The sequence below is a fragment of the Schistocerca gregaria genome, chromosome 4, assembly GCF_023897955.1.
Source record: "Schistocerca gregaria isolate iqSchGreg1 chromosome 4, iqSchGreg1.2, whole genome shotgun sequence".
Taxonomy (NCBI): domain Eukaryota; kingdom Metazoa; phylum Arthropoda; class Insecta; order Orthoptera; family Acrididae; genus Schistocerca; species Schistocerca gregaria.
In genome coordinates this window covers 246,559,052-246,570,988 of record NC_064923.1, presented here as the reverse complement: position 1 = coordinate 246,570,988, position 11,937 = coordinate 246,559,052, and the positions used below count along the sequence as shown (strand labels likewise).

Sequence of the window (11,937 nt, the reverse complement as noted above, 5' to 3'; positions counted from 1 at the left end):
CGTAAGAACTTGAAGGAAATCTGAGCAGACCATACAGTCAACGCAAGCGAAGCAGCGAGCGCTATGCTAGTCTGTTTACAGTTTGAGAAAGACTCAAAAGGCGAAGCGCAGCAGCTAGCTTCTCACTTCGCACAGAGCAGAGGGACGACCTTGAATGAGTAAGCGACAGGAGACTCAGAGAGAGAGAGAGAGAGAGAGAGAGAGAGAGAGAGAGAGAGAGAGATAGAGATAGCTCTGTCTCTCTCCCACGCAGCCAGTCTCTTTCTGCGCATCCTCGTATCTCGCTCTGCCTGCCGCGTTGCTAAGTGACTTGCAGGAATCTGCACTGTCACTGCGAGGCAACAACGGAACTGTTGACTCTCTCTCTCTCTCTCTCTCTCTCTCTCTCTCTCTCTCCCCTCTTCCTCTCTCTCTCTCTCTCTCTCTCTCTCTCTCTACTGCGTGTCACTGACCTACATCCTTAGCTTGTTAAGGGTATGTAGTTCAGAGTGGTCTACGGCCTCGAGCACAAAACAGGTATGGAGCATGTAGTTTCATGATAGCAAAATTGCCGTGAAAATCAATCCTTCTCCTGAAATACGGTAGTTTTACACGAACTTCCGGTGTATTTATTAGATAGCAGTTTCCAGTATGAATATTCGCATTTATCTCTGTTATCGAGTTCTCTGCGTCATAATAACTGGATCGTTAACTGTTGACAACTTAATTTTTAATTATACTTGAAAATTTTCGGAGTGTAGCCATCAGAAACACCTGATGGCCTGTAATGATCTGAAAGCTGTACAATTGTTGGAAAAATGTGAGAAAATCACAGCAATGACATTATAAATTTACTGCATGTTCCACTCAATCTCTTTCAAAGAAAATCGTTATAGATCCATGGCTAATAACATTTCAGGGATTTATCATCCAGTAGATATGGTGACAAATCGACGAATAATATTCTTAACGCTGAAAAACCAGTACTAATTACGTATTAGGTCAGCTAAACAGTGGACAACATAGCCCACAAATAACAGCAACAGTGATAAATTTTAGAGCTCGGGAACCACTTAGTATCAAGTAAACCTAACTGTAAATTTTCTTCCATAGCTACACATCTCTTTGCTCTATGTGCTTAGTCGGTACTATAGCATCATTATCAAACGCCCACGCTCGTTACAAGCAGACCATCAAGTGATGGACCCACAACAGTTTTCTCTGAAAATACAAATATCGCGAAGACTGTACCGTAATAGTGACTAAATAAATATGTAAGTAAAAAACGAAGCTGGAGGAGGTTTATTTACCGAATTATAATTTTATTTATTTAGCACCCTAGACTTTCCAGAATGGTCTTTCAGAAAGTATGGTGACACATCGATGAAAAATATTCTTACGATTGAGAAAGCAGGGCTAATTACACGTTAGACACTTGAACAGTGGAAAATATATCCCGTATACGACAGCAACAGTCAAAACTTTTAGCTCTCGAAACCACACAGTGGCCGGCCGTTATGGCCGAGTGGTTCTAGGCGCTTCAGTTTGGAACCGCGTGACCGCTACGGTCGCAGTTTCGAATCCTGCCTCGGGCGTGGATGTATGTGATGTCCTTAGGTTGGTTAGGTTTAAGTAGTTCTAAGTTCTAGGGGACTGATGACCTCCGATGTTAAGTTTCATAGTGCTCAGAGCCATTTGAACCAAAAGTATAACTTTGTGGAAACCTTTGTAAGGACATTTAAAAGAGAAATAACGAGTAAAGCAAACCATTGAAAGAAACATATTTTGATCTTCGCAGGAGGCAGTAACATTTGTTAATTGCGTACCGTGTTTACTTTCCAGGTTACAAATGTTGCTCACTGTGATGCCCATCTGCACGAACGACGGCCTAGAACCGCACTAGACATTCCGTTACACAAATGTTCGCAGCATTTGTCGAACGGTGAACCAAGGAATATTCAGCTGCCGTGACACAGCGCGTGCACTGCTTGAAGATCGCACGCTCAGTCCAGCATTCTCACCCATGGCAACAGTAACTTCTTCGACAATTTGTGGCGTAGTTGGCTGTCGGTCTCTCCCAGGAGTAATTCTGAAATCGCCAGTTAACTGGAACTTTCGAATCATGTTCTTCATCCCCGGTGCGGAAAGAGGAGCTCTCCATATTCCTTCAATGCGTCGATTCTCGCAAAGAATAGCAACATATTGCCGTTGTTTTGATAAAACAGCTTCGCGAGTAAAGTCCTGCTCACCTTGTCCAGACCAATGTTGACTGTCTGCAACTGTAATCCACACTGATGCTTGTGCTTCAGCGCTACGTCACCGTACCAGTACTGGCTGCTAACGAAAAGCTATGATGCTAGCACTAGTAACAACGCAAAACCTGCAGCCCACAGTCTGTAGATAATTATTATCAAATTTGGTACTCATAGAGTAAATAGTTTTTAATTCTAAATTAAAGTGGAGAAAGTTTAACAGTAACCGCCGTGTCTCTAGACGGCAATGGAGCACAAAAATTCCGTCCCAGTGTCAGTGCTGGCGTCAGGAAAAGCATGCGGTCGACAGCTACCACTAATATTGTCTCAACCCAAATAACAATGCCGTTCCTGTAGATGAAATGGGAAAAGGCTAAAGAAGAAGTCTCTGGGACAGATCACTGAATTTCAGCGCCCCTATGTGCTTGAGAAAACAGGAGCCACGTACGTAATGGCGTATTCAAAACGAAAATATTCGTTCTGATTAAAATAAAAGAAATCACCATCGTTTTCTTTTAATTGACAAATCGACAGAATATTCGCAAACTGAGAAGTCCCCAACTGGAGAATCGAGAGTCAGCTGTATTTCTGCATTCGCTGTAAGATGTTCCAGATCATCAACATGATGTGTTTAGTTCAAATGGCTCTGACCACTATGGGACTTGAACTTCTGAGGTCATCAGTCCCATAGAACGTAGAACTACTTAAACCTAACTAACCTAAGGACATCACACACATCCATGCTCAAGGCAGGATTCGAACCTGCGACCGGAGCGTTCACGCGGTTCCAGACTGTAGTGCCTAGAACCGCTAGGCCACCCCGGCCGGCCTATTATGTGTTTAAATGAACACCAACTTTATCCCACTTTCCATATTAGGTGCGCTTCAACAGACTATCCACAGCAAGCTGCCACGCTTGCCGAAGTGCGCCAAGTGGTCATCATGTGGTCCCCTGCACAATAAAACATTATCACGGCCGCACCCGATGACAGGATAGCCAGTGAGAGTGAGTTCAAGGTTGAGAGTACTACGTTTGAATGAGCGCCAGTACTCGCAGAGATAGACGATTGTCATGTTGGCTACGAGATGACGGAGCGTTTCAGCTTCGTCACGCCCGCCTCAGACAGAGAGCGTCGCGGCGAGTGAGACGGCGCTAGGCGAGAGGCTGGTGGTGGGGGAAGCGCGCTGATACTTAAGGCGGAGGCCGGCCCGTGCCGGCACCACAACACTCCCACTCGCCGTGCTGTGCTATCTGGAAGTCATGAGTGTTTCGAGCAGACTGCTGCTGCTGAGCGCCGGCTGCGTTCCCAGCCTCTCCGTCTGGGCCCTGCCGGCCGCCGCCTTCGTTGCTCTCATCGCCGCCTGCATTTCTCTGCGGTACAGGTATGAAACAATGCAGATAGTCACGGCTTGAATTTTCTTCCTTAAGTATCACACTACTGGGACTTTCGAGAACGAACCAGTGTCTTAATCAGGGTAGAGTAGAATAGGCAGTGGTGAATCTTACAGCGCATACAGTAATTGAAATGATTAGTAAACTATAATACAGTATATAACTGGTATCATGAATGAAGTAATGGCAACATAGTACAGTAACGACAATATTGTGTCAATACGTGTTTACATATGAATGAGGTAATGGCAACATAGTACAGTAACAGCAATATTGTGTCAATACGTGTTTACATATGCATTTGAGTGTCTGTTATACGTGATAACAATATCTGCAGCAAGGACAGAATTAGCTACTCTGCTGCAGCGCTTTTCTGTCGGAAACACGTCCGCTAAGTTACAAATTTTACTTTATTTTTCTGGGCTGTTGTGATTTCGATGCCACATATTTACTGTTTACATCTAACCTTGTTTTTATTCACTCGGCAATGCTTCTGACGAGATATTCGATATTATAATCTGGACACAAGTTTAAATTCCTTTAGTTTTCACTAAGTATTGGTTTCCATTATAAAATCATCTGATGATTATATGAAGCACATGCAGTAAATCGTCTTTCTTTTCTTGACACATCAATTTACAGTGTGCCAGTGAGGCTTCAGGAGACTTAGACGCTCCATACATCTTACAGATGTAGAGATGTGCCTTCCTCAACGATGTGGAAACACTACAAATTGAAGAGACAACAAACCCTAAAACATTTTATAGCAGTGACTCCTGTAAAAACCAAGTCCCATACTTTAGCAGACAAATTTAGTTGCAGCCACTGCAAGTAGACCTAAGCTATGCTCCCAGAAAATGAGCAATGAAAATAATTCATTGGAACTTTCCAAAGACGAATTAAGCTGAATTCGCCCTATTAAATAATTTGCTGAATAACTTGCACACTTTGGTACTACAGCCCAGATTTTTTTGAACCAGTTTGCCTGACAATTTATAAAAGTTCCACTCAAAGTAATTAAGTTTCTATCATTATCTGTTGTTTCACATATTTGGACTAACAAGTACCATATACCTTACACATACAAACAAGATTTACTTAATGTACAGGAGAGTATCACAGATACACATAGAAACAAGATTTACTTAACGTACAGGAGAGTGTCACAGAAATATAGAAAAAACTCAACTAGCATAATCAAAGAGAAAAGAATTTCAGCAACAGCAGTTTTCAATTTACAGTGAGGAATCTACAGCTTATCTAGGGCATGAACAGTCGAAGAATATAAGTAGTCGTTTGTGCCATGCTCAATACATAATGACCTTCAGTGAATTGCAAAGTACAGATTTAGATGAAATCAGCATACTACAATATCATGCTTTTGTTTGGGGTGCAACAGCAACAGCTGCTTATGAATCTTGCCAGTTATATGGCCCTGGTGCATTAAACTTTTTTGTTACTGACATTTCGTCCTGAACTGCAATGCATATCTTCAGATGTACTACTCACTAGACAAGACCCAGTGGAGACAGGCGTATCTCTCAAGATACAAAACGCAGCCCTGGACGAAACGTCATGAAAAAAATAGTATCATGGTCGATGAGAGCCTGGAAGCTTTACCATTAACAAAGATAAGCAGTAGTGGAAGCCTTGGTTCAACAGGCGTGTTCTCCGTTGCGTTGCAGAGTGCTGCAGCGGCTGCTGTCCCTGGTGGTGCAGACGCGCCCCCTACACGAGGTGCTGCACGGCCACTACATGTCGCGGCCGCAGGAGTCCGCCTCGTGGGTGCGGCTGGGCCGGCAGCGGCTGCTGCTGCTGAGGGATCCACAGCTCGCCTGGCAGCTGCTGTCCGCGCACTTCCCCAGCTTCCCCGCTAGGGCGCGCACCCAGGGCTACGACGACGGGCTGTTCGCTCAGGAAGGTGAGACACGTGTGATGGCATTTAGCCAGTCTCTCTAATACACAAGTTATATGACTCAGTTCCCACTGAGTACCGTAGCGATACTCAGGCACGCCCTTGCCTTTGTTGCAGGAGAGCAGTGGAAGCGGACCCGCAGCTGCCTGACGCCTTCCTTCACGCCTTCGGCTCTGCGCTCCGCCGAGCCGCAGCTGCGCGCGCACGCCCGCCGCCTGGCCTCGCTGGCTGGCGGGTCTGCAGCCGCTGTGTCGCCGCGGCAGCTGCTGGCCTACTGCACCGACTGCGTCGCCTCGGCGCTGCTCGGGCTGCAGACGCGGACCCTCGAGGGCGCGCAGGGCTGCTCGCCGTTCCTGGAGGCCGTGCAGCGCGCGCACGACGCCAAGACCGACCCTGGCCGCCGGTTCTTGTTCGAATACCTGGGTCCAGCTGCATTTGACGCTCTGGGGCTGGGACAACTACCCGACAAGATTGCCAACTTCTTCAGATCGGTGGCTGCCGTCAGTGTCGACCACCGTATCAGCAACCCTGTGTCTTCTCACGACTTTGTACACCTGCTTACGAAGAAGATGAAGCTGGAGGGCGCAGATGATAATGCTGTCCTACATGAAGGTAACTACAAGAACCCACTTGCTGATAACATCAGATGTGTGCACACAACCATATCACATTATTATGACTACCACACACGTCACACAATATATGTCACATAATATGCCCTGGCAATGTAGATGTTCAAAAAGACAGATAAGACTCTGTATGTTTTTTTTTTTTTCAAGTGAAAGAAAGGATTAATCATATTGTGAAATGGACTTCCATTGCTTTCCTGGTAAAACGTAAATTCTTTGTGTAGCTCTGTCGTGAAAATGTGTTACTGGCGAAAGGGTTAATAACATTGTCGATATTGTCGAGGTGATCTTTCCACTCTGGGTGAAGATAAGGCGACTTACAATAGCAGCACCGTTCACTTTCCAAATAAACTGGGCAGTACCGTTCTGTGTCTATTAAAGCACCCCAGTGAACCAAGCTGCGAATAGAGCTCTGAAGTAAACAGGTGGCTTAAAGATGATACATTGATGGGAAAAACTAATTTCCTCGCCGCTGGTGACAAGCAGCAATAGCTCACATAAGTGCTTTAGATACCATTTACAACTCTGTACAACTGCTGTGAGTGCTGTAAACTTCTGGTGATACATGTGCGACTAGATGGTCGTAATAAAGTGACTAGGCAGTGTTTCCTTTGGATTCAGTGGCATTTGTCAACAGTCAATCGTTTTCATCGTTGCAGTCTCGAGTCAGACCGCCGCTATTCTGTCCGCTGGAGCTGGAGAGACCAGCCACATCCTGCAGCACTGCCTCCTGGAGCTGGCCGCACAGCCACAGCTGCAGCAGAGACTTCGCTCTGACATCGCCTCTGCTCAAGATCCAACTGCGCTGCCTTTGCTGGAAGCCGTTGTTAATGGTGAGCACAACTCCTTTGCAATAGGCATTATAACACGTAATTTATTCTGAAAGAATATACTATTTTAACAGACGGTACCTTGGGCAGGGACGTTTAATCTTTGTGTGTTTATAAAGAGATTCAGCATGGCATAGACAAAATGTCAGTTACTTTAAATGCGAAAAAATTTAAGCAAAACACGACAGTTTCCGAGTTTGTTGTTGAACTCAGTCGACGCGATTTTATTTTCTCTATTAGGCAAAATTAATTAACACAAACCTACTACAAATTTATCACGAAAATTCACTGTTAAAATTTGAACAGTGTCGATTTCGCTACAAGGAGCAAGTTTAGTCGTTTCTCTGTAAGCAGTGTGACGATTCCTTGCTTCTCTGTACAGTCTGCAGCATACTGAAGTGCTTCTTTACGAAAGAATACACGAGCTGACTTTCTGTTTCTGACTCCTGAAGAAACAGAAATCTCGACTCGTGTTCTGTTTAATCGTTGATATACGACCCAGACTCGGCATATAGGGAAACTATCACAGTGAATGTTAGAAGATGAATAAACGAATTAAAAGTAGTGTCACAGGTGGGATCTCAACCGAGGCCCGCTTGTTTACTAGGCACGTGTTTATCTATTTGTGGTACGAAGCTGGACCCTCGTTACCCGCGGCTGACGTGGTGTATTTGTGCTCGACAGAGACGCTGCGGCTGCACCCCTCGGAGCCAGTGCTGAGCCGCGAGTGCCGGCAGCCGTGTTGGCTGGGAGGCGAGCGGCTGCAGCCGAGGGACCGCGTCCTGGTGCCCGTCTGGTCGCTCAACAGGGACTGCGGGCCCCACGGCTTCCAGCCAGACACAGGCGTGGAGGCCCCACAGCTCGTCTTCGGTGGCGGACCGCGAAAGTGTGTCGGTAAGTCCAGCAACTTATTCATCCCACCTGCGATCTTTATGGTGAATGCACACGTACCTTAATTGACTCGATATACTTAGTGTGTAACCTAATGTGGTCTTTCTGTTTCAGGTTACAGGCTGGGTCTGTTGGCCGTGAAGACCGCCATTGTCGAACTCTTATCGCAGTACGAGCTGTCCACTAAGGACGGAAAGACACTCCTCACCAGGAGGATCGACAATCTCTAGCGATCTGAAATTAGAATAATGGCTTGACGCCCACGGTGCTGCATTCCTTGTAGTCTAGTCGAACTAATTTACTTTCATCGCCGATATTATCCAAAGAATACACTCCATGAGACTGAGATACATGCTGCTAGATGTTACCATGTAACAGAGCTCAGTATTTTACTACTGTGTAGTAGTCCAATAATTTATTTCATATTAAAATATTGCTCATATGCTTAAAAATGCTGAATAGATGTTGTCAGCATTTGTTAATGATAATTACTTGTAAAGACCCTATTGAACATTTCGTCTTAATGTTAAATTGTTGGGCCTAAGAAGTAATAAGACTGAATACGCTAATTATAATGTTAATAAGAGCCAATAAATGATTTTATTTCGTACGTATTTTCTTCAGACATCTTTTTCTTAGCAGATAGCTCCTACTTTCTTCCTATGTCCTACTGACTCTTGATTACACTACAATATTGTTGTTCAAATGTGTGTGTGAAATCTTATGTGACTTAACTGCTGAGGTCATCAGTCCCTAAGCTTACACACTACTTAACCTAAATAAACCTAAGGACAAACCCACACACCCTTGCCTGAGGGAGGACTGGAACCTCCGCCGGGACCAGCCGCACAGTCCATGACTGCAGCACCTCAGACCGCTCTGATAATCCCGCGCGGCTACACTATTGCTGACGCCAAAGTTTAATGTGGTGTTGTGATTACTGTTTTGAGCATTCTCACTTGTAACAGCTCTTAGCGACAGAGAGCACTGTGTCAACTCTGGACATCGTATTCGACCGCCTGCTTCTTCCAAATCAACTGTCTCATCATCATCTTGTGCTTTGCACTTTAGATTGGCTGTATAATAGTGCATGGTTGACCTCATGACACACTAAGGTCTTCAACAAAAGTTCACATATCGGTATCGCGACATTTTCGCCACAACGTGTTTGGAGGCTACATTATCCTTTTATCGAGTGTTAAAAACAAGGCAACAAATCAATATATTGCAACACTACACACACTCATAGCCATAAAATATTGACATTGTCCTGTAGTAAAATATACTGTAAAACTCCTACGCCATACGGCACCGTCAAAAGTAAAAACCCAGCAGAAAACATGCTTTGTTAAACATAAAACTATTCTTTGGGCATCTGATGTTGGTATCTCTGCAAGGCTCAGTCGTAAACTCAAGGAAGCCGCTTTCACCCAACAAACACAGCACGTTCCTGCAACGCATGTGTCAGACCCTCCACGAAGCCACGGTCAACTATAAAATCTATAAAAATCATATGTCAAGTCCTAGTAAATTCTAAAACTACACCTATGTTACAATGCGTGCGTCCATAAAAAATTACCAACAGGAAACATTACGCCTAAAAGCTCAATTCGAATAAGTTGGCAGCTGCTTCCCAAAAAGGACTTGGCTAAAGTGGGCAAAGGGATATTTCTGTCTTTTCTTTTAATATGCTCACGCAGAAGGCCTCCACTTCTTCCAAATTTGGCAACAATCAATTTTTATTAAAATATTTTAAATATATTAACCAATGATTGCTGACGCGCTACGATGCTGAAGGTTCTTAAAATCAGTTTTTATCCTCAAAGTACAATACCCCTACGGTTTCTGCGATGTTATGCAACGTTGCTCCTCATTATTGAGGTGCTTCGCCACTGCCGGTGAGCCATTCTCTTTTTATTATACTCTTTAAACATTACATTGCAGTTTCTTCCTGTTTATCGCATGTACTTAATTTCTCAATTCTGAAAGTTTTTTTGCCTAAACTGCCACTTTCCCCATACATTTCTCTCCTTGTGACGATCTTATGCTTCAGCCTCTGTTCCACTTTGTTGTCCGCCCTGAACGCAATTTTCACCGCTTTGCGGGAGTTTATGTTATAGAGAAAATATCACACGTTTGACGAACGGTGCGTAACATTCGCGGCACTGATTCATGAGACAGTTGCAGGATTACTTCACAACACATGAAAATTCCTATGCTTCGGAAGAAGAATGCTAACAGAATAAGAAGTGTCGTTCATTCTTCTGTTAGTTGTTTTGAAAGCAGCAGCGAACAGTCGTTCAGGGCACGTATTTGACCTCACGACAGAAAATATACGCAAAAGCCGAAGAAACAGGAACGATAAATTCCCTTGGAATGCAAAACGTATCAGAAACCAGACCACTGAAGACGTTGAAGTATATCCAGGAAGGGGAAGAAAGAAGAGTGATAATTTACTGTAGATCAGAGTAGAGAATGTTAAAGGTTTGAATTACAAAGGAAAATTGGGAAATTTTAAAAGAGTGATGCATTGGCACAAGTTAAAATAATAGGACTTGTTGTTGTTGTTGTGGTCTTCAGTCCTGAGACTGGTTTGATGCAGCTCTCAATGCTATTCTGTCCTGTGCAAGCTTCTTCATCTCCCAGTACCTATTGCAGCCTACATCCTTCTGAACCTGCTTAGTGTATTCATCTCTTGGTCTCCCTCTACGATTTTTACCCTCCACGCTGCCCTCCAATACTAAATTGGTGATCCCTCTATGTCTCGGAAAATGTCCTACCAACCGATCCCCTCTTCTAGACAAGTTGTGCCACAAGCTCCTCTTCTCCCCAATTCTATTCAATACCTCCTCATTAGTTATGTGATCTACCCATCTAATCTTCAGCACTCTTCTGTAGCACCACATGTCGAAATCTTCTATTCTCTTCTTGTCTAAACTATTTATCGTCCATGTTTTACTTCCACACATAGCTACACTCCATACAAATACTTTCAGAAACGATTTCCTGAATTTAAATCTACACTTGATGTTAACAAATATTTCTTCTTCAGGAACGCTTTCCTTGCCATTGCCAGTCTACATTTTATATTCTCTCTACTTCGACCATCATCAGTTATTTTGCTCCCCAAATAGCAAAACTCCTTTACTACTTTAAGTATCTCATTTCCTAATCTAATTCCCTCAGCATCACCCGACTTAATTCGACTACATTCCATTATCCTCGTTTTGCTTTTGTTGATGTTCATCTTATACCCTCCTTTCAAGACACTGTCCATTCCGTTCAACTGCTCTTCCAAGTCCTTTGCTGTCTCTGACAGAATTACAATGTCGGCGGCGAACATCAAGGTTTTTATTTCTTCTCCATGGATTTTAATACCTACTCCAATTTTTTCTTTTGTTTCCTTTACTGCTTGCTCAATATACAAATTGAATAATATCGGGGAGAGGCTACAACCCTGTCTCACTCCATTCCCAACCACTGCTTCCCTTTCATATCCCTCGACTCTTATAACTGCCATCTGGTTTCTGTACAAATTGTAAATAGCTTTTCGCTCCCTGTATTTTACCGCTGTCACCTTCAGAATTTGAAAGAGAGTATTCCAAACAACATTGTCAAAAGCTTTCTCTAAGTCTACAAATGCTAGAAACGTACGTTGGCCTGTCATTAATCTTTCTTCTAACAAAGTCGTAAGGTCAGTATTGACTCACGTGTTCCAATATTTCTACGGATTTTTTATTTGATCCTCTGCTGGCTTCACTATTTCATCCCTCAAAGCTACCCATTCTTCTTCTACTGTATTTCTTTCCCCCATTCCTGTCAATTGTTCCCTTATGCTCTCCCTGAAACTCTGTACAATCTCTGGTTTTTCAGTTTATCCAGGTCCCATCTTCGTAAATTCCCACCCTTTTGCAGTTTCTTCAGTTTTAATCTACAGTTCTTAACCAATAGATTGTGCTCAGAGTCCACATCTGCCTCTGGAAATGTCTTACAATTTCAAACTTCGTTCCTAAATCTCTGTCTTACCATTATATAATCTATCTGATAC

General features: G+C 43.8%; 1 protein-coding gene across 1 annotated transcript; it reads left to right on the top strand.

Moving 5' to 3' along the window:
• The first annotated feature begins 3,456 nt into the window (after nt 1-3,456).
• LOC126267140 (cytochrome P450 3A56-like) lies at nt 3,457-8,499 on the top strand. The gene is made up of 6 exons (XM_049972064.1): nt 3,457-3,614; nt 5,310-5,545; nt 5,657-6,151; nt 6,828-7,001; nt 7,683-7,892; nt 8,004-8,499. Exons 1-6 carry the CDS (start codon nt 3,493-3,495, stop codon nt 8,117-8,119), a joined length of 1,353 nt encoding a protein of 450 aa, XP_049828021.1. The 5' UTR covers nt 3,457-3,492; the 3' UTR covers nt 8,120-8,499.
• Nucleotides 8,500-11,937: the final 3,438 nt, after the last annotated feature.